The sequence below is a fragment of the Nematostella vectensis genome, chromosome 1 (genome assembly GCF_932526225.1).
Source record: "Nematostella vectensis chromosome 1, jaNemVect1.1, whole genome shotgun sequence".
Lineage (NCBI taxonomy): Eukaryota > Metazoa > Cnidaria > Anthozoa > Actiniaria > Edwardsiidae > Nematostella > Nematostella vectensis.
Genome location: NC_064034.1, coordinates 8,391,629 through 8,413,801, shown reverse-complemented (window position 1 = coordinate 8,413,801; position 22,173 = coordinate 8,391,629). Strand labels below are relative to the sequence as shown.

At 37.6% G+C, this 22,173-nt stretch overlaps 1 protein-coding gene across 1 annotated transcript in view; it reads left to right on the top strand.

Annotated features, from left to right (window-relative positions):
• The window catches only part of LOC5520461, a 121,857-nt gene that overhangs the window by 60,275 nt on the left and 39,409 nt on the right, over positions 1-22,173 (top strand). The window contains exons 106-142 of the mRNA XM_048731779.1: positions 1,229-1,786; positions 1,932-2,054; positions 2,206-2,304; positions 2,511-2,624; positions 3,192-3,752; positions 4,133-4,246; positions 4,566-4,679; positions 4,914-5,459; positions 5,905-6,018; positions 6,306-6,431; positions 6,523-7,074; positions 7,190-7,303; positions 7,581-7,697; positions 7,951-8,067; positions 8,150-8,404; positions 9,621-9,923; positions 10,028-10,141; positions 10,283-10,402; positions 10,530-11,084; positions 11,168-11,281; positions 11,422-11,538; positions 11,690-11,803; positions 12,079-12,630; positions 13,124-13,237; positions 13,637-13,765; positions 14,016-14,122; positions 14,506-14,962; positions 15,225-15,338; positions 15,406-15,519; positions 16,127-16,246; positions 16,384-16,941; positions 17,163-17,273; positions 17,602-17,705; positions 18,221-18,689; positions 18,784-18,897; positions 21,260-21,373; positions 21,585-21,704. Of these exons, the coding sequence (XP_048587736.1) occupies positions 1,229-1,786; positions 1,932-2,054; positions 2,206-2,304; positions 2,511-2,624; positions 3,192-3,752; positions 4,133-4,246; positions 4,566-4,679; positions 4,914-5,459; positions 5,905-6,018; positions 6,306-6,431; positions 6,523-7,074; positions 7,190-7,303; positions 7,581-7,697; positions 7,951-8,067; positions 8,150-8,404; positions 9,621-9,923; positions 10,028-10,141; positions 10,283-10,402; positions 10,530-11,084; positions 11,168-11,281; positions 11,422-11,538; positions 11,690-11,803; positions 12,079-12,630; positions 13,124-13,237; positions 13,637-13,765; positions 14,016-14,122; positions 14,506-14,962; positions 15,225-15,338; positions 15,406-15,519; positions 16,127-16,246; positions 16,384-16,941; positions 17,163-17,273; positions 17,602-17,705; positions 18,221-18,689; positions 18,784-18,897; positions 21,260-21,373; positions 21,585-21,704 (8,358 nt within the window). The remainder of the gene's footprint in view (positions 1-1,228; positions 1,787-1,931; positions 2,055-2,205; positions 2,305-2,510; positions 2,625-3,191; positions 3,753-4,132; positions 4,247-4,565; positions 4,680-4,913; positions 5,460-5,904; positions 6,019-6,305; positions 6,432-6,522; positions 7,075-7,189; positions 7,304-7,580; positions 7,698-7,950; positions 8,068-8,149; positions 8,405-9,620; positions 9,924-10,027; positions 10,142-10,282; positions 10,403-10,529; positions 11,085-11,167; positions 11,282-11,421; positions 11,539-11,689; positions 11,804-12,078; positions 12,631-13,123; positions 13,238-13,636; positions 13,766-14,015; positions 14,123-14,505; positions 14,963-15,224; positions 15,339-15,405; positions 15,520-16,126; positions 16,247-16,383; positions 16,942-17,162; positions 17,274-17,601; positions 17,706-18,220; positions 18,690-18,783; positions 18,898-21,259; positions 21,374-21,584; positions 21,705-22,173) is intronic.

Below are 22,173 nucleotides of genomic sequence, written 5' to 3'. Positions count from 1 at the left end.
AGGCTTATTCATGGGCTTTTTTTAGGGGAACTTAACAAAAGGTATTTTGCATTCTTAAAATTTAAAGATGTTTTAACCCTATTCAGACTGGGGGGGAGCTCTTTAAGCCCCCCCCCCCCCCCTATAGCTTCTGGACCATAGCGCCTAAAATCTTAGGTTTCCCAAAATTCATAGGTTTCCCAAAAACTTTATGCCTCTCATGACTTTATAAGTTTGTTGAGGTGACAAGTTTTACAACAGCGCTAGAATTTTTTTACCTCGGATATTTGGGGGAGGGGTGGGAAAATGTTGCTCTCTCAAAGCTGTTGTTAAAAATGTCACTAGATTTACTAGATGACACTTTAAAAGCTAATATTATGCATTTATCATTACTATGAGCAGTAATAAATGCATGCAAATACTTTTTTCTGTAATAATTCCAGATTTTTTTTTGCAAAAAAATCATAAGAATCCAAGATGGCGGACCTAAGATGGCGGAAATTCTTTCAAAAAAATTGATTATAAACGTTTTTTATGGCCTTTTTGCATTATTAAGCCGTTAAAAGGTTGATTTTGATATATCTGAATAATACAAAATGATTTCAAACCGATATCTGATAATTTAGGCAATTTGTGAAAGAATAGCTAGACATTGTATTTATGACGTCATTGTGACGTAATAATTGATCCGACCACACCCAAAATAGGGCGTAAAGATGCCCATTGTGGTGCTGGTGCTCATTGTCTGTAAGTTTGATGGTCATAGTCTAAGTAGTTTTTGAAATACGAAGGGGGGCCTTTCAGCCCCCCCCCCTTCCCACCCAGTCACAGACAGCTCAAAAAAGCCCAGTCTGAATAGGGTTAATAAGAATATAGTAGATCCATTAAACGACCTTTTTAGATAATTTGTTCAATATATATTTCATCCTCATCCTTTAAGACAATTGTGAAAGAAGGCTAGAGTTTAGCCTTCACTTTCAATTTTATATAGCTAAAAGTGAATAGATCAAAGTTTAACATACAGTCGAAAGGTAAATTGCTCCAAAATATACTTAATATGCCTCCAAAAAGCTATTTTGCTTTGAGAATTCCGAGCGACAAACCATATCACAGGCTATCTGGATCGAGGAAATTCAATATTAAAATCACAGAATCAAGTAGCTAGATAGATAGGAATGGCATCTTAACAATGAGCTTCAGGCTATATCAGGCCGGCATTTGTTTCATTGCCATGTTTTTTTCTCCACAGCCTGCAAGAGTGATTTAGACGTGGGGCTGCTCATTGATTCGTCAGGTTTTGTTTCAGGACAAGAGTTTCAAAGTGTGCTCAAGTGGGCGATCAGTTTGTCCTCTGCAATGAACGTATCTTCTGTAGATACACGCTTCGGGTTGGTAACATTTGCTCAAGGCGGAAACAAGCAAGTCAGTTTTGACCAATCATACAACTCCTCTGTTCTTGAATATGCTATTCAAAGCGTCATTAAAAGTGGTACAGAGTATGAACGAAATATTGGAAAAGGAATCGAAGTGACCTATTCTCAGCTCTTCAATCAGAGTTTACGACTTGTTGGATCTAAACGCATCTTAATAGTACTAACTGGAGGGATATCAAATGACGACGCATCAGTGGCCGCTCGTAAAATTGAATCTAATGATGTAGAAATAATTGCTGTTGGAATTGGAAGTTATTTTTCATCCGCTGATCTTGGAGCAGTTGCTTCAAGCACATCCAGCTCACATGTAACATCTATGCTTTATTCTAACATGCACAACGAAACAAGGCGTTTTAAGGAGCTTATCTGCCAAGGTAAGTCAGCAACCATAACAAAGCTACTAAGTTACTTTTCAGTTAAACTTTTGTTTGTTTAGTGATTAAGCCCTTTGACTGAACTCTAATATCATGACTCTTGTAAGTTGTAATGACTGTTGTGAGTCTCTCCTTTTATATCTAGCTGCTGACCCATGCTCAAGTTCCCCGTGCAACAACAATGGAAACTGTACAAACAAAGTTGCAATTCCGGGTGACTATTCGTGTGCCTGCCATACTGGATTCACTGGAAAAGATTGCGAGATAGGTACGCTATCAGCGTGCAAAAAGTGGCAATTTATTTATTATCATTCTGGTTACAGTGTTTTCATGATCTCAATTATCGTTGTTCTTATTATTAACATGAAAGTAGTAATTTAAATGGCATGTATGTCGTTTCTTAATTTCTTTTTCCACAGTTAAGGATTCATGTAACTGTCAAAATGGAGGCACGTGTAATTCAACTAGCGGAAACTGTACCTGCCCAGCTATGTTTACCGGTTCTAACTGCAGCCTAGGTAAGCTGAAACGTGAATTTTTTTTCTCATAAGTATGATTGTTTGTATTCTATTATTTTATATTATATTCAAATATATGGGGCACATCATGTTTTATGTTATTCTGGTAATTATTACCGCCGGTGAAACTGTTTATTACAAAGTATCCAACGCACTTTAAATTGATAAGATTCTTTCAAGAAATTAAAAATATATATATTCTTCAGATGTCAACGAGTGTTTATCAAATCCATGTAAAAATAGAGGAGGCTGTACAGACATTAATGGAGGCTATTTATGTACTTGTATTACTGGATACAAAGGCGCTGACTGCGAAATAGGTGAGTGATGATGTACATTCCTTTTATATTTGTTTACGTCTGTGAGCTCCCCAAGTTTTGCATATTAAACGAGTACTGTGCCAATAGAAATTTCCATTTTATGCACACGTCGCGTAATACAGTGATATATTATATACCAAATGACGAACTGTTTTGATATTTTCCAAAAAAAAATTTATTGTAATTAATTGTGTGTTTAAGAAGATGACGATGTTTAGTACGAATGACAAAATTGTAACAAATTCGTGGTTGAAAGAATAAAAATATACAGAACAGTCAAACCCTATTTGAAGCAACAATAAGTTTGGAATCAAAACAAACCTTTTTCCTAAAATACTTTTAAATCTCCAAGCACATACTAAAAGTGTAAACGGAGCCAGCAAATTTTGTTTCGTAGTATTCTTCATATTGTGTATGTATTTCTCAAAGTTGTTCTTAAAGCTGGTTTTGATATCTCGAAACCATAATTCTAGTAGCAACTTGTCTTCCCGTCTGTTTGACAAGTTCTACAAAGCTTTTTGCTGCTGACAGAGATCAATGAGTAATGGTTTTGTAATTTTTCTACAGTTTGTGAGACGCAGAAGTTTAATCTTGCATTTCTGGTGGATGGTTCAGGCAGCATTAACGCGAAAGATCCAGAAAATTTTCAAAGATGTAGGAATTTTATCAAGAATGTGACTTCCTCCTTTAAGATCTCCACGTTCGATACGCAAGTGGCTTTAGTGGTATTCTCCTCAAAACCTCAAACCATCTTTACCTTCGGAAAATACAATAACAAAAAGGACGTTCTAGAGGCCGTTGACAAAATGCCTTATCCTAAAGGGTCGACATATACTGGAAGAGCACTGCAATACATGAACGATGAGATCTACAGGAAAGCAACACGAGTGGGAGTGCCTAACATCCTTATTGTTTTGACTGATGGGAAAGCGCACGATAGCGTAGCAGAGCCCGCGAAGGCACTACGTGATATTGGCATCGAGATCTACAGTATCGGAGTAGGGGAGTCTTATGATAAGGCAGAGCTTGATGCTATCGCGACGGATCCTGATGCTAGCCATGTCTTCTCGGTTGACTTCAAAAACATGAATTCAATTCTGTCTACCCTTGATGCCCGGATATGTGCAGGTACTAGGACATAATTAAATTATCTTGTACCTTTTTAAAATGAGCAAAGAAAGGGTAAATATATTGTCGAGGGATGTCCGACGATTGTATCATTCAAGATAGTCGACCTTCAACTATTTCTGACTTACCCCGCAAATGTTAATTACAAATTGTGTATAGTAATGACTACATTTTCCTTGTATTGTTTGAACTCTGGTTTTATTTATTAATTTTTTTACTAGTGATTGCAGTTACCTCGAATAAAAAGAATTGTTTTAAGGTGGGAGTGAACTGAAGGAGGAGCGGGGGGATGGGAGCTTAGTCATTGTTTTGAAGGTGGACAATCTACAGCGTTATTCTTTATCCCTGTGCCAGGTACACCTTAACAATTTTATTTTCAGTTGTCGACTTATGTGCGTTATCACCGTGCAAGAATGGAGCGACCTGTTTTCGCCAAAACAACGACTACACATGTAAATGCCCCATTACTTACACCGGAAGAAACTGTACCACTGGTAAGCGCTGGCCCCAAATCATAACTTGACAGTAGATGACCTAGGTGCTCGTTTCTCTATCCACCCTTAAAACTATATTTCTTGTTCGCATTCACATTTGCATGCTCATTTTTTTGTATTTGTTTTTGTTGTTTTAACCCTTTGATATTTTATTTTACTACATTTAACAAAATAAATAATCTTATGTGTAACTTATGATTGATCGGTACACCCATGAAAAAGTTTACGCCTTTCATAGTTTTTCATGCATCTTTGAAGCTTTGCTATTTGCCGGGCACTTTGTTAACATAGTAGTTTCGACTTTACTTTTTTTGCCTAGATGTCAACGAATGTCTGGTTCAAGATTGGTGTAATAATGGAACTTGTGAAAATTCTGACGGTGGATTTACCTGCAAATGTCCACAAGGCATCAAGGGAGACCGATGCCAATACAGTAAGTGACAAAATATAATCGTATTATTTCAAACTGATATTACAAAAAGAGAGCGTCCACTACAAAAAAGGCTAGACTTCTAGTAACTATTTTGTTTCTGGCCTGCCTTTAGTAGTGGATAAATAAAATGGTCATAAAAGCTTTAAAGCATTTTTTGCTATATGGTTGGAAGAAGTATTCGCTATGTAAATTATTACCTTTAATATAATAACGGAATTTTTTCTTTATTTTCAGATATGGGCGAGACCAAATTTGATTTGGTTATCATGATCGATGGATCAACCTCCATTACCGAAGACGGCTTCCGAAATGCAGTCGACTTTGCCACAAATTTCACTTCCCTTTTTACAGTTGCAGAAAATAAAACAAATGTAGCTTTTGGCGTGTTCTCCGAAAATGTTTATACAATTTTCAGTCTTACAACATACTATGACTTTATCCCCATAAAAATTGCTATGGACACAGCACTGTATCCGAATGTAAGCAAGCTCAATACTAGCAAGGCACTGAAAGAAGTACAAACAATCTTCAATAAATCACGTCCCTTGGTTCCCAAAGTACTACTGATGATTACAAGTAGGGCGTCCGATGACAGTGTAGATATTCCTGCACAAGATCTTCGTAAAAGCGGTGTCGTTATATTTAGCGGTGGGATTGGTGACAATTATTATCTACCGGAACTCAAGTTAACCGCAACAGACCCAGACGAGGATCATGTCTTTATCATTAATGCAACCTTTAATGTTGTCATAGATGGAATCATCAATGTAGTTCTCCCAGGTACGTAGTGGCAGGTCAACAACTATCAAAACTAACTATCTAGCAATCTTTCCCATAGATATGACTAGGATATTCCCTCTAGGGTTCTCATTTCGTGTTTGAATGGAAGAATACATTCTTATATATCTTTACTTTTTTTCTTTTTTTTTAATAACTCATTTAATGTTCACCTTCTTTATTATGATTAGTTTCACAAGCATCCACACGATTGTTCTATGGAGAGCTTTCCTATGTAAAATTATAATTACTTTACAGTTAATTAATATAAGCTACGCAACTCCCCCCTCCCTCTAGAGAAATGTGTTTTTGTTTGTGTATGTATTGATAAAAGGAGCGCATTTTTATATTCATTTTTACACATCATTAAAGCTAACGAGCAGTCCATATTGGTTGCAGGTGGTCACACCTCATAAAAAATTTACGCAAATGTTTGTCTTAATTGCAGCCATAGAGCCATGTGCGATTGAACCTTGTCAAAATGGAGGCACGTGTATGAATGAGGGCCTTGACTTCAAGTGCAGTTGCTCTGCTTATTTCACTGGTCTGTACTGTGATGAAGGTAAACTATTTTTATACAGAAATTAATTTGTTGGGCATTTCGTAATTTTGTTATGAAAGGTTTTAAACTCGTTCTGAATATATAGTATAATACTTTATCTGGAGTTATGATGGATAAAATTCCATCAGTTAATAGTTCTATTGGAGACGACGACGATGATAATGGGGTGATGCTAGTAATGGTGATGATAACAATGAGAATGGTATAGCAGCGATGGTGATGGTTGCGGTGGTAATGTTGATAATATAATCATTATAACAGTGACAGATACTATTTTTGTATCACAGATGTAGATGAGTGCTCTATCGTTCCATCAAAGTGCGGAGACATCCCAAACAAGAATTGTGTCAATGTTTATGGTGGATTCGAATGTGTTTGTGTCAATGACACTTTTGGTGAAAACTGCGAGTACAGTAAGTATCGTATTGTTGCCTTTCCCTTATATGTACTTTAGTACATTGCAAGTGGCATACGTTAATTATTATTTTTTTTTTCTCTCCATAGGTTGCAACAACACAGTAGACATAGCCTTCCTAGTTGACGGCTCAAGGGCAGTTAAGTTAAACGACTTTAGACTGCTGTTAACCTTTGTGAAAGATGTTACTGGGCTATTAGATATCTCACCCTCGAAGACTCATGTAGCTGTGGCTGTTTTTTCTCTTGATACTTCTGTTGAAGTCAATTTTGATTCTTACATGGATAAAACTTCGTTCATGAGGGAGATGGACTCGATAGCCTATCCGGGGGATACAAAGAAATTCATTGGAAAAGGGATCGCAACTGTCCGGGATGTATTTCAAAATAAATCCAGAGCTGGAGTCACTAAGATCCTTGTTGTCCTAGCTAAAGGGAGATCTCAAGATGACCCGGCTGTTCCTGGATACGATATAAAGGCCGACGGTGTAATTGTGTATGCGATCGGGTTCGGATCATCTTCTTCCAACGCTCAGATGAAAGAGATTGCCTCACCAGTGAGGATGGACCACATGAACATCACTGCCAGGGCCTCACAGATTGGTCAACTCGTTACAACTCTTAAGACGGCAATATGTCGAGGTATTTTACAGACACAGAAGCATTAACTTCGAGACTTTGTGCTCACTTGGTGCTAAACATAACAGTAGTAAGAGTTCATTGATGTTCATAACTCCAAACTTTGTTTTTGTCCTAGCCTTGAATCCCTGCTCAGTTTCACCATGTCTCAATGGAGGCACGTGCTCAACTAATGGGAAGTTGGCTGTCTGCAACTGCCCTGGCGATTTCACGGGAGTGCACTGTGAAACAAGTACGCTTAACACTACGCACACTTCAGAATATATTCAGGTCACTTGGCCTCATAGTTTAGCTTGTAATTCAGTTACAGAAAGCCTGTTTTAGGCGATTGTATTTTGCAACTTTATATGTCCCGTATGAATGATATTGTATTTGTGAGATCTGATGTATGATAATATTCGGTATACTATGGTTTTTGGGGCATTTATAATTTTATCGATAAACTTGGTTGGTTTTACCCGAATACTAAAATAATTTTGCGGAAGTGTAACAGTCTTCTTTATGTGTAGAAATTGGTTTCTGCGTTAGAGAACAGCCCTGTCAAAATGGTGGAACGTGCAAAGAGTCTGCTGGGAAGTACTACTGTCTATGCAAAGAAGGATTTAAAGGAATCAATTGCACAGAAGGTACTGTATGGAAAACAGTGGCCTGCTTTTCCTTATAAAGGATGGCGAAGTCTAGAAAAAAAATATTCCAGCGAAATTTTAAATCAGAACATCAACTTCCAAAATCTTAACAAAACCTTTTCACTTTCAACGTGGATATTAGAAATGGATATAACCTTAAGATTAAACTCTCTTCAAAGATGCAATATGCTACTTTTCACAACGCAATATCAATGCATTAATATGTTATAAAAATGTGGTTAATTTTATCTAGATAAAGACGAATGCAATGAAGCCATGCCATGTCGAAATGGGGGTTCATGCTATAACAGCATTGGTTCCTTCAATTGTACATGTACTAACCAGTATGTTGGAAAGTTATGTGAAGTCGGTAAGTTTGTATTTGTTTACACGGCCATAGCAAATAGTGCCATCAGATATTTATCTTGTTAGTCTTATTCTATGGTTTTCAGGTTGTGACTTCAATAAGTTAAACCTTGGCTTTCTTCTTGACGAATCTGGAAGTATAGAGAGGGCAGGCGCTGGTAACTTCAATAAAACTAAAGAGTTCATGATCAAGGTTGCGCTTTCGTTTAACATCAGCAAGGAAGAAACGCACATTGGCGTGGTGGCGTTTGGAGATGCTCCACGTATGATTTTCGGACTTGGAAATTTGACAACCCCACAAAATGTTGAGTCAGCTATGCGCAGTATCGGTTACCATAAAGGTATAGAGAATATACATTATAAATATTTTTATTTTCTTGGTGTGTTGTATTTTGTAGCTCCCTAAGATGCACAAGGAAAGCTGATATATGTGTTAGTTAATAATAATAATAATGATAATGTAATGATAATGATAATGATAATGATAATGATAATGATAATGATAATGATAATGATAATGATAATGATAATGATAATGATAATGATAATGATAATGATAATGATAATGATAATGATAATGATAATGATAATGATAATGATAATGATAATGATAATGATAATGATAATGATAATGATAATGATAATGATAATGATAATGATAATGATAATGATAATGATAATGATAATGATAATGATAATGATAATGATAATAATAATAATAATATCAGCATTTATATAGCGCCTCATCAATAATTGCCCTAGGCACTTTACAATTATATATCAATTAAATAAACATTACACAATTAAAAATTAAAAATCACCCTGACAATACATTGTGTCTAATATGAAATGTTACATTTATAAAAATCGATATTATAATTATATATATATATATATATATATATATATATATATATATATATATATATATATATATATATATATATATATATATATATATATATATATATATATATATATATATATATATATGATAATGATATATATATATATATATATATATGTATGTAATGTATAATTAACAGTGATATTAAAAAAATGAATTTTAAACTAATTATAAATTAAATGCTTCCTTGAAAAGGTGAGTCTTAAGGCATTGCTTGAAAGTATTTAGATTACGTATTAAGACTACGTATTAAATATTACGTATTAAGACTACGTATACACGGTTTTTGTTCCGTTATATGACAGTTGTCGGTGTTCATATTTTGTGATGGATCTGTAAACACTAGGTCTTGGCATTTGAATAGCTTCCTACCTTCCCATGCAATGATTCGTTGACACTGGGTTTTTTTTTTCAAAACAGCTCGTGCTTGTTTGAAATAACGCTATCTGTAGAGCCGAAAAACAAACAAGAACTTTCTGTCTATTTATGTATTTATTATTCATGAATTCCGTTGTTCAACTTATGCAGCCAGACTACCAAAAGGCCTTGTTGATTAAGAAATGTTCATGAAACAATTTATACTTGTATGAAGCATGTTTCTTGTTATATTTAGATGTTAAGTTTTGTTGTTGTTGTTCTTGTTCTTTAAGGTGCTACAAGGACTGGTTCGGCGCTGAAATTTACCCGCACAGAGCTCTTCCAAAAAGCTCGTGAATCAGTTCCAAACGTCCTGGTCGTATTAACTGATGGCAAGTCACTAGACGATGTCTTGCCAGAAGCAACTAAACTGCACAATATTGGCGTGAAAGTCATAGCTGTTGGCTTGGGATGCTGCTATTCAGTCAAAGACCTGGCCTCTTTAGTAAACGATAAGTCCCAAGATCGCCAGATAACAACGGAATTTGATAATCTTGACACAGTGGTGAGCACTCTAAAAGAGCGAATATGCCGAGGTAGGTTTAACGGTCGGCTACATAATAAAGTAAATGTATATTGAATCTGGCATCAGCATGACAATGATGTTTATATGGATTATGTTATTGTTTTTTTTTTCTAGACATCGATCCTTGTATAACTATGCCCTGCCGAAACGGAGGCACCTGCCGTAACTTTCTATCTGGGTACAACTGCACCTGCCCTATAGGATTCACTGGGAAACTGTGCCAAAATGGTAGGCATTAAGAAAACATAAATTCAATGTCGAACAAACCAAAAAAATTGATAAATAAAGGTAGTAATAAGTAATTGGACGATAAATGTCAATATATCTTTAGTTTTATCGTTTTAATGATGTTTGTTTTTGGGATTCTAGATATCGACGAATGTCTTACTAGCTCTCCGAATTGTACAGAAAAAGAGGTTTGCATTGATCTTCCTGGGGGATTCAAGTGTGCGTGCAAGCCTGAATATTACGGAGAAAACTGTACTAAAGGTAAATGATTTCTATGATCAAAATAGACCTGCATGACACGCGTTGCCTACGTTCCTGCAGAGTTTAAGAGCCCGTTTTCTAAGGTGAAATGTAAGTCTAACAATGATTTCCCTTATTTTGTTTTCAGCATGCAAAAAGGAAGTAGATCTTGGCTTTGTAATTGACGGAACAAAAGATACTGACAGAATCGGGCGCGCAAACTTCGACAAAAGTATCAACTTCGTCAAGATTGTGACACAGATGTTCAACATCTCCAGAGAGGAAGCTCATGCTTCTCTTGTCGTGTATGCCGATACGCCTTACGTGATCTTCAGTCTGACGCAATACTTTAGCTATGCAAAAATCAAGGAAGCTCTAACGGACGTGTTATACCCGGACAATTCCACTCGGAATCTTGGCCTTGCCCTGAATAGAACAAAGACCGAGGTGTTGGAGAAACGCGGCAGGTCCTTGCCAGCATTTGCGTTTGTCACCGCCCATGCTCAATCAAGCGACGATGTATCAATCGTGTCTGGGGAGTTGAAAAAGCTTGCGACTGTATATGGCATCAGCACAGACACTGCTAAAGCCGAATCAGACCTGAAGATAATTGCGAGCAAGCTTTCTTTTTTCGAATATGTTGAATACGACAAGCTCGCCATGGTGGAATATGCAAATAAAGTCAAGAATACTATCTGTCAAGGTATCTTTTCATATTTCCGTTCCAATCAATGAAATGACCTAACTATATATCCGTAATTTTACATACCAATTTTCTTTTCATAGTAATGGCCCCCTGCTCAAGTACCCCATGTCGCAACGGAGGAACCTGTAATGACATTGTAGATGGGTATAAATGTACGTGCCCAGAAGGAAAAACGGGTCGAAACTGCGAGTTCGGTGAGCATTAGCAGCAACCGTATATGATATATAAAATGTAATTGCTTATAGCAATTTATACTTGTGTAAAGGTCACAACTATTTTTTCATTGTGATAATATAGCAAAAAATGTGATTCGCTAAAACTAGTTACGTTGCAGATGACAGTCCTTGCGCAAGTTCCCCTTGTAAAAACGGCGGAAATTGCACGAAAGTTGATGATGTCAAGTATGAGTGCGCTTGTGCCCTTGGATTTAGAGGCATCAATTGTGAAGACGGTGCGTATGGTTTATATTTCGCAGAAAGGGCCCGGGCCCTATATGGGCCAATACTGTATGTTGTACATTTATATTTGTCGAAAGTCTATTTTTATGTCTAAGTGTTTTCTGTGTATAATTTTGGTTATATATCCAGCATTTACTTTTGCAGCTACCTCTACGTGTGATAGTGCACCATGCCAGAATGGTGCAACCTGTACTCCGACAAATACCAGTTTCCAGTGTACCTGTCTAGTAGAGTATGCCGGAAACACGTGCGAAAAACGTAAGTGCTTGAGTAAGACGGGCCCTATAAGGACGAGAGAACAAGCTTTTTCCCAATTATGCTTAGCGTCTGTATCAATTCACTGCTACACTGCATATAACATCTCATTTGTATTTTTTGTATTTTTATTTTGTTTTTGTTTTTTGTTGGGGGAGGCATGACAGTAAAACCTCTCCACACAAGTAGGGGCACATTTTTAATTCGCCAATCCCAAATTGAGTTCAACAAAAGGCTTGAAGTTGTTGTTAACGTATATATTTGCTTATTTCGCCCAGTCTGCGGCCAACAGAGGATCAACGTGGTGTTCGTCATCGATGCCTCCAGCAGCATCAAAGAGCAAGCGCCTAACAACTTCGATATCGTTAAAGGTTACGTCAAGACGATAGTTGGTTTCTTCAACGTGTCTGAATCACAGGCCCACATCGCAGCCGTTCTGTATGATCATGATGTATATCCCCAATTTTATCTGGACACACATTTGACTAACAAAGCCGTTCTCGAAGCTGTAGACAAGATTCCGTACACTGGAGGGTGGACTAATACGGGCAAGGCCCTCACCTTCGTACTAGACAATGTTTTAAAAACCGTGCGAACAAACACAAAGAACTTTGTCATTATCATCACTGACGGTTTATCACAAGATGACGTGCAGACCCCTTCGCAGGCACTTCGTGATGTCGGAGTCACTGTATTCAGTATCGGCGTTGGCTCTTTGATCAACAAGGAGCAGTTACTTATTATGGCAGGGGCTGAAGAAAGAAGATTGGTCGTACCGTTTGATGAGTTGTTGAGCATAAGTACCCCTTTGAGAGATGCCATCTGCAGAGGTTCGTTAACAAAATGTTTATGTGTGTGAGGGGGAGGGGACATTTCTTAGTAATACATGTTTTTTAAAAAAACTAAGTTCTACTAAAAATGAATGTAGTCATTTTTTTATTTATCATCTTAATTTTTACCATCTTTATTTTACGAATAATCAGTAGAATAGGCAACGGTCAGTCTTTCTTAATTTGCCATTTGCACTTTTTTTCTCAACAATGCAGAATTCCATAGTATCCCTGTACGAAGATGTATTTTTGGATTATTTTTGACGGTTATTGTAAATTTGCTCAAATGTATGTCTAATTATTAACTCTCAGTTTAGTTTTGTTTTCTATTTTTTATATATTTCTTAATTTTTGAGAAACGTTGTAGTTGTATCTACGGTTACTATTTATTTGTGGTCCACGGTAAAGCCTTCGCCTGTACTTTTTCTGTACTATTATGGTTTTATTACCACAAACTAATTGCAGCTGCTTGTTGCCCGTTCTGTTGTTTTAGAGTCTGACTCATGCTACAGCCTCCCATGCCTAAACGGAGGGACATGCACCAACATTGGCGGCCGCTTTAACTGTACCTGCCTTTCGGCATTTGTAGGAGACATGTGTGAACGAGGTCAGTCATTACAGCTTTAAAAGCAATCGTCGACTTTCACTTGTGATATTTTGGGTGGCAAACTCGCGTCTTTTAAAGAAGTCACCTAACGAAAGATAAACCTCTAGTTCCTCTATTTTTGTTATCTGGTTAGCCGCACGCTGACATGTTTTCTTATTTTGCCGCCAAGTCTTTCCTCACTGCAGAGATTGTACCCTCTCACGACGCCAGAGGTTTCTTTACTCGCTAGCGCGCGAGAAAGTGTTGAGCTTTTTCTAGCAGGCTGCTAAATCCCGGCACACTGCACACAACAACGTGGACTTGCGCGTGCGCCAGAAGCTCACGTGGTTGCCTAGTGTGTAATTCGCCTTATTTGCCCGCCTTCGTAAAACCTAATGCAATGTTTATCATTTTTGTCAGCGCGCGACTTTTGCCTTGAAAATAACCCATGTCAGGCAAATGACAGTACATCAGAGTGCGTAAATGCTGGTGGTAAGGCCGAATGTGTTTGTGGAACAGGATATTATGGCGTTCCTCCAAGCTGCACAAGTAAGTATAATGACCTCGTGTGACTGGTTCAATGGAATGGTGTGGAGTGTATAAAAATTAGACATTACCTCTAACGGAACTTATGACGGATAATCGAAATCTATAATAAGATTAAATACAATTTTTAAGGATAGAAAAAAACATATCAAATGAAGAGTATGCTGGAGAGCAATAGCACACTGTTGAAGTGTGATGTAATATTGTATTAAATGTATTAGAATACATTAATGGTTTTTATTTTTATTTTTAGGTTTTCCGGTTAAACTAAATGTTGGAATTCTCATTGTGAACGCAACGACCATGTCTGATATTCAAGCTTTTGAAAAGCAAAAAACGTTTATTACGAAACTCACAGAAGTAAGGCCTATATTCAATACTCAACCTTATACAAATTCAGACAAAAACAAAGGGTTATTGTATTTACATTAATTGCATGTGCCTGTTTTGGTGAATGATGTTACTGTAATGTATTAAAAAGTAATTCAGACCCACTGTATTAAAAGCATTAGACTAGTACTAGTCAGGGGCGTAGCCAGAGGGTGGCCTAGCCCCCCCCCCCCCTTTTAACAGCCAAAAATACAGTAAATGTATGAGACATTATCTAAAATACAGGAGAAAATGCCTTGAAAGTCCCTTTTGGGCCAACTCCTGTTAAAAATTCTGGCTACGCCGCTGCTAGTGCTTTTAACTAAGTCAAGTGTCATATTTATTTCATTGTTTTGGTTGTTTGTTTTTATTAGGTTCTTGGGCTTACCTCTGGTAATGTTAGTGTTGCTGTAACCACATACTGCTCAGTCACTGAAGTGAACATTCCGTTCCAAAAATACACGAATGCATCTACCTTCGAGAAAGACGTCTCCATGATCACATGCACAGGAAGCGACAAAAGGGACATAGGATACGCTCTGAACACTAGCTTCTACGACATGTTCAACTTTACTAAGAAATCAGACGAAAACAACATTCTCCTTTTACTGGCTGACGGTCGGTCTACGGATGAAGTTTTCAGAGCTGAATACATTCAAGCAGCCCAGGAAAAGAACTTGACTATTATAGCTATCCCGATAGGCGAAAAAGTGCGACAGATAGAGATGGAACGTATTGTTAGTGAACCGACTGACCGATACATTATCAAGGCGAACGATTTTAACGATCTGACTAGCAAGATCCCTGCGATAAAAGATGCAATTCTGTTCTGTAAGTAGCCAAGAATTATAGAAAAAATTGTATCAAAGAAAAAATAAGTTACTATTTTTCTATCAAAAGCACAATTCGGGTATCAGGGAGAATACTAACTATACCCCAACAAAGAGCAATTCCATTGTTTCAAATATTTCTATTTAGATTATTGATTTCTTGTTTGATTTATCAGCTGCTAGTTATTTTCTTGTACATTCTGTTTATTGCATTTAAATTAACTCTCTTCTTGGTATAAAATAGGATGTTTTCTACTTTTCAGCCGCTAAACCGTGCTTTGAAAGTCCTTGCAAAAACAACGCTACTTGTATAGTATCAGGAAGCTACTACAGATGCAATTGTTCAGAGGGATTTACAGGGACAAACTGCGAGATTGGTACATGACTTCTTTGACTTTTGCTTACACGCCCTTCAAAGCTAACTGTAGTTATGTTTTGCTACAGCTGCTACCCCCTGTTCATCTAGTCCTTGCAAGAATGGCGGAAATTGTACTGTTCATAATGAATCCTACAATTGTAGCTGTCCGCATGGATATTCAGGAGTTAATTGTGAATATGGTATGGCTGTTAATATTAAGATTTTGTAACGACGTTGTAACCTTGACGCAGTCGTCACTCAATAGAGTGGCACCCCTGAACAACAGACGTAGGCTAAGAGTTACCATAACTTGTTTAATTTGTTGACTTTTTTAAAATGAAAGTCTATCTTTGTAATCAACCATTTATGCTATTCAGCTATATTTCATGGTATTCAACAGGTAATGGGTCCCCTGAATAGAAGTTTTAAATCGGTTTATTATAAGTTATAGCATGGCACAAGGGTAATTTAGAGATTAAATGTCCCCACAACAAAGGGATGATTTGTTGAAACCCCGACGCCGAGAGGGGAACACCATAATCACCGCGGAAACATACTCGAAATTACTGGTAACTTTAGCTTGGATAAGCGAACACTGTTTAATAAATTGGCGACTTTGTATACATCGTGTTTTTTTACCTATCTAGAGACCACCCTATTTAAATGCACAAACAATCTGAAGTGAAATATTTAGAAAATAAATCTCCCTCATCATTTATGCAAGAGGGAAATTTAGAACCATCTATTGTTTTCGAGAGAATTTCGCTAGTAATCGTCCGAGATGATCATGGTATTATTGTTTTTAAGCTGTTCGTGTCGATAGCTGCATCGACAAGACCTGTTCTAATGGCGGAAGGTGCATTAACACCACCTATTCCTACTCTTGCGAGTGTCCGTTAGTCTATTCCGGGAAGCACTGCGACGATCGTAAGTACCATCTTAAGCTAAATACTAAAGTTAACGCCGGAAAGATAAAAGCTAAGAGAATCAATAATTACTATTGATAGAGACGTTGAGACTAGCGCTTCTAGACTAATTTAACGCTTTTAATTCACATCCAACAGCATGCAGACAGTTATTTGATGTTATCTTCCTTGTCGACGGTTCCGCAAGTGTTAACAGCAAGGATTCTTCTGCGTTTTCTACGGCACTCCAACTGGTCAGGGAAATGTCTAAGGGCTTCAATGTCTCGGATGCCGGGGTCAGGATTGCTCTCACTATCTACTCTTTGACGCAACAGACTGCAATAGAACTAGAGGCAAACAACACCCAGTCTGACATTACATCTATCACATCGGGGCTGTCACCCCATAGCGGCGACTCACGCACTGGCGAGGCACTTAACTATGTAAGGGCCTACTTCCTTCCGAAATCACGCGATGAAGTTCCTACAGTCGTTATCGTGGTAACAGACGGAGTGTCTCAAGATTACGTTGACACTCCAGCCAATAAGCTTCGCGCGCAGAATGTGACTATAATCTCGGTGCATATCGGTGAAAAGGGAGACGAAAAAGAGTTAAACAGCATTGCTGATGATCCTGACGGTGAACACCGTTTTGAGATTGGCAGCAGTGTTAACTTATCTTCTATTATTCCTCAACTACGGGACCGGATTTGCGCTGGTGAGTAAAAACTCAACGTCTCTTGAGATACTTAAATGTAATAAATTATGGATCCAAATATTGTAAAATAAACTAAGATGGGCTTGATTCCAATATTGGCGTCCTTTTTTTTTCTAATTTACACAGCTCGAACAAGACTCATTGCAATTTGTCTGGCGGAGAACATGCCATCATCCCATCCCATCCTTTTTATTGATATGAATAAATCCCTCTATCAACAGTGACAAGACCTTGCAGCAAGAACAACAACAAATGTCTACGAGGAAAATGTGTTCCTAAACTGGACAACTTCGTTTGCGTTTGCCCAGAGGGCTGGGTAGGAGAGCTATGCCGTAAGTGTTTGGATAACTATTAGCGCATTAATGACATAATAACAATGTTTTCATGTGAAATAAGCAACAAAACAAAGATTAAACCGTTAAAGAATGCGCCCTCTGTAATAAATCGGCTGTATCCTAAATGATACAGGTATTCAGAAGGTTTTAATGTTTTACGGGTTAAGGATCATGATACACGGTTCCGCGTTTTTTGAGATTTCAACGTTTATCATTTTAATGATAAAAAATAACGATAAAAAATAGGACAAAATATGAGTGTGCAATAAAAGATGGTCCAGGCAACTTCAACAAAGTAACTATTCTATTATCTGTATTTGCTTAGAAACACCTTTGCGACTGAACGTCGGTATTCTTCTTGTGAGGGCGAAATCTGTTACCGAACAAATGTTCAAGCAAGAGAAGGAATTTGCCAAACGTATTGCTGAGGTATGTTAGCGTGCTTTTCTTACTCAGAGCTCGAAAATTTCTTTAAATAATATTTGTAGAATATTTTTATGACTGACTGTTTATATCCCTTATCTTTTTAACATTTATCAAATTTAATCGAGATATACACCTATTTCAAAAAAGGTTCTCAGTGCAAATGGCGAATGGCAAATGGTAAATGGAAGTTCTAAGCCCGAACGGTGCTTCTGGGTACTAATCATTCGTAAAATTAAAGGTGTTAAATAAAGTCTAGCAATGTCAGAGACATACATTAATGATCTTTAATGGATAATTGTTTGATTTATCCATATTCTTCAGCATTTAGTAGAAATTTAATGAGACCCATGGTTCCTTTCGGTCCTAGAACTAATTGGCTAACTTTTCTTCTTGAAGCTTTCTTTGTGGACACGGTCGCGCATATGCTTCGGAATATGAAGATGGCATTTTTAAAGCCGATTGGTCTCAGATTCGCCTGAATTCAACTGATGCTATAATGTATGTTTATTGCCTTACAGGCTCTTAGCGGGCTTCCTAGAGAGATTCGTCTTTCCGTTGCTCCATACAGCAACGTAGCTGATATCAGTATACCATTCACCACTTTCACACAAGAACCCAAGAATGTGCTTCGGGAAAACATTGATAAAATTACATTCCTTGGAAGTGACAAGCGAAATATAGGCAGCGCCCTTAACACCAGCTTCTATGAGATGTTCAACTTTACTAAAAATCCTGGAGACCAAAACATCCTAATTGTATTGGTAGACGGACCGTCGACAGACGAGGTTCTTACGGCAGAACTAGTCAAAGCAGCTGCAGAGAAAAACGTCACTATCATAGCTATTGCAATTGGTAATGAAACGCGAACAATGGAGATCAATCGTTTTGTCAGCTCTCCTAAAGACAATCATAAAATTATCTCAAGAAACTTCAGTGAACTTCCAAACGAAAATGTCATTAGTAAAGCCAATCAAACCGTATGGAGTGGTATGTAATGTTGATCTATTCTTTTTCTCTTTTCTTTTCTTTTCTTCTCTTTTCTTTTGTCTTCATATATGCTCCACCCATGCGTTTCTTTCAGTTGTGAAGCCTTGTGAGTCGAATCCTTGCATGAATGAGGCTAAGTGTACGGAGATGATCCGGGACTTTCAATGCGAATGTAGTGCTGAGTTCACTGGAAAGAACTGCGAATTACGTGAGTGTACACACGTTATTAGATCATCATTCAGCCCATAATCACAATCTATCCCCTCATCTCGAAATAGAAACATATTTTGATTTATGTATTTAGTTGTGAGTAGTTTTAGTACATTCAGTATCTTTAGTATTTATTTTTTTTTAACTCCCTGAAATGTGATAATTTACGTGATCTTCATGATCACGTAAATTATCACATTTCATTTTATTAGATCATCATTCAGCCCATAATCACAATCTATCCCCTCATCTCGAAATAGAAACATATTTTGATTTATGTATTTAGTTGTGAGTAGTTTTAGTACATTCAGTATCTTTAGTATTTATTTTGTTTTTTTTTAACTCCCTGAAATGTGATAATTTACGTGATCTTCATGAGAACTTGTTGTGATACTTCGCAATACCGAATTGATGCGCAGTTCTTTCGCGTGAGACAAGAGAAAGTAGTAAACCAGAAAAATAATCATGTCGAAAAGCAGGGACATGCGTCAGGCATGAACGAAATTTTGAATACTCGTGATATGAATATCAGGCAGTCAAAACATTTCGTGACTTGAATATTACAAAACTTGATTTCGTGTTCACATATCCGTCTTTATTTGCTGCTTTATCCATTTTGTTGTGTATGTGTTTGTATGTAAACTTTTTTGCTCTATAAACTTTCTTATCCGCCAAGATTTAGTTTTGCACTTACAGTACCGCTCTCGAACATGTGGACATATGTTCGCGAAATTGTTCGCGAAATTCGCGAACACCGTTCGCGAAATTCCCGAACAACGTTCGCGAAATTCGCGAACAATGTTCGCGAAATTCGCGAACACTGTTCGCGAACAGCTGATGTTCGCGAACACAGTGTTCGCGAACAGACCGGGACAAACCGTTTGACAAACGGGAACTCGTACCTCGTAACCGAAGACTTACAGTACTGATACTCACTTAAAATACATACAGGAGTTCTGCAAGCGATTCAAATAAATTGTTCGTGTAAAAGTCAGCTGAGAGCTATGGTTATCGTTAAAATCAGAAACAACAAATTCAGTTATAGTCTGATATGCCTGGATTTACGAGGGCAGACACAGGCACAAAAGTTAGTTAGTTTATTCTCAAAAGCTTGCCTCGAAGAGGGAAGAAATGTCGATCCCTTGATATGCTTCAAAGATTGTCGAATGTGACAACTGCTAGCGAATACTTTTCAACAGCGGGAAGCCATTTATTTAACAAATACTTGTATTACACACAGGATAATTAATTTGGGGAAGGAATGCCGATCGCTTGATATTCTTCGATGATTTTCGAATGTGTAAAAACTGCTAAGCGAAGAATTTTGAAATTCTATTTGACATATACTTGTAATAAACACGGGAGAATGAATGCCGACCGCTTGATATCCTTCGAAGATTTCCGAATGTGTGAAACTGCTAGCGAAGAATTTTGTAATTCTATTTGACAAATACTCGTAATAAACACGGGAGAAGGAATGCCGATCGCTTGATATTCTTCGATGATTTTCGAATGTGCGAAAACTGCTAGCGAAGAATTTTGAACCGCGGGAATCCATTTATTTGACAAAGCAAAGACTTGTACTAAACACGGGAGAATAAGTTTGAGGTGGGAATGCCGATCGCTTGATATTCTACAAAACCCGAAAAGAAAACATTTATAGTAGAGCATGTTGTCGCTGACTCATGTATTCGAACACAAACGACTACTACTCACAGTTTTCACACATCCGAAAATCTTCGAAGAATATCAAGCGATCGGCATTCCCTCCTCAAACTAATTCTCCCGTGTTTAGTACAAGTCTTTGCTTTGTCAAATAAATGGCTTCCCGCTTTTCTAAGTATTCGCTAGAAGTTAACACACATTCGACAATCTTCGAAGAATATCAAGCGATCGGCATTCCCTCCTCAAACTAATTCTCCCGTGTTTAGTACAAGTCTTTGCTTTGTCAAATAAATGGCTTCCCGCTGTTTAAAAGTATTCGCTAGCAGTTAACACACATTCGAAAATCTTCAAGGAATATCAAGCGATCGGCATTCATTCCCCAAACTTATATTCTGTCTAATACAAGTCTTTGTCAAATAAATGGCTTCTCGCTGTTCCAGCTGTTATTTTGCCCTGGATCACACGTTACCGTCCGTCAAACCGTTTATTTTGCATCTGTTCGCGAACAGTCTATATGTTCGCGAATTTCGCGAACGTCGTTCGCGAATTTCGCGAACGTTGTTCGCGAAAGTTTCGCGAACAGTGTCCCTATGTTCGTGAGCGGTACTGTAGAGGTTATGTAATCTATAAAAGCTTCCAGTTTGGCTTTTTGGAGAAGACGATCGCCTATTTCTCACTCTGAATATGTCATACAGGAAAAACCAACTGCTCATCAAATCCCTGTCAAAACGGTGGAACATGTAACGTCACTGATACCGGCTACAAATGCGAATGTTTTGTTGGATATATTGGTAAAGAATGCGAAAACGGTAAGTACGAATTCAATAAGAATGGTAATGGTATGGTGTTAAAACTGGCATTTTCCAAATTGCATGGGAAACCTTCTCTTTTTTATCTCTAGCTATATACTTTAATTTGATATTTAATTATACGCCCAGACGCTCTTACAATTTTACATTGTGTTCTTTGGTCTGTGTTGTTTCATATGTGTATGATTATTTACCAATATTTTTGGTCTAGTGTCATCCGTGGATAACTGTGGAAATCAGACATGTTCAGGTCGCGGAAATTGCATTAGTCAAGTTTCATCGTATCTATGCAACTGCACCACCGACTATTCAGGGAAAGACTGCCTACAATGTAAGTACGAGGACACTTGGTTATGGACCTCCGTTTCGGGAATTTTTAGCCACCTTTTATTGCGTTATGTAACGGCGGACATGGCGTCCCTCATCTGCTCTACTGGTCCTCCCCTTTGGACTGAATAATTAAAAAAATGAAAGAAAGCTAAAAACCGCAGATTTGACTCCCGACACAATATTTGTGTATTTTTGCCCCTCCCCCTCCCAGTGGTCCAGCATCATTATACAGATCCATGTAATATTAGACAGATTACAGATTCAACCGAAACTGTAAAACTACCTTATCTTATGCTCAATACCAGGCCTGTAACCAGGGTTTTTTTGGAAGGGTGTGAAATACTAAGAAGTGGACCTGATTTTCCTGGGTGGGGGGGGGGGGGGGGGGGGGGAGTTCTCTGATAAAAATCTGACCGCCAAAGAAAACATCAAAAATAGATTTATTTTTATGCCTTTGCAGTATCTCCACG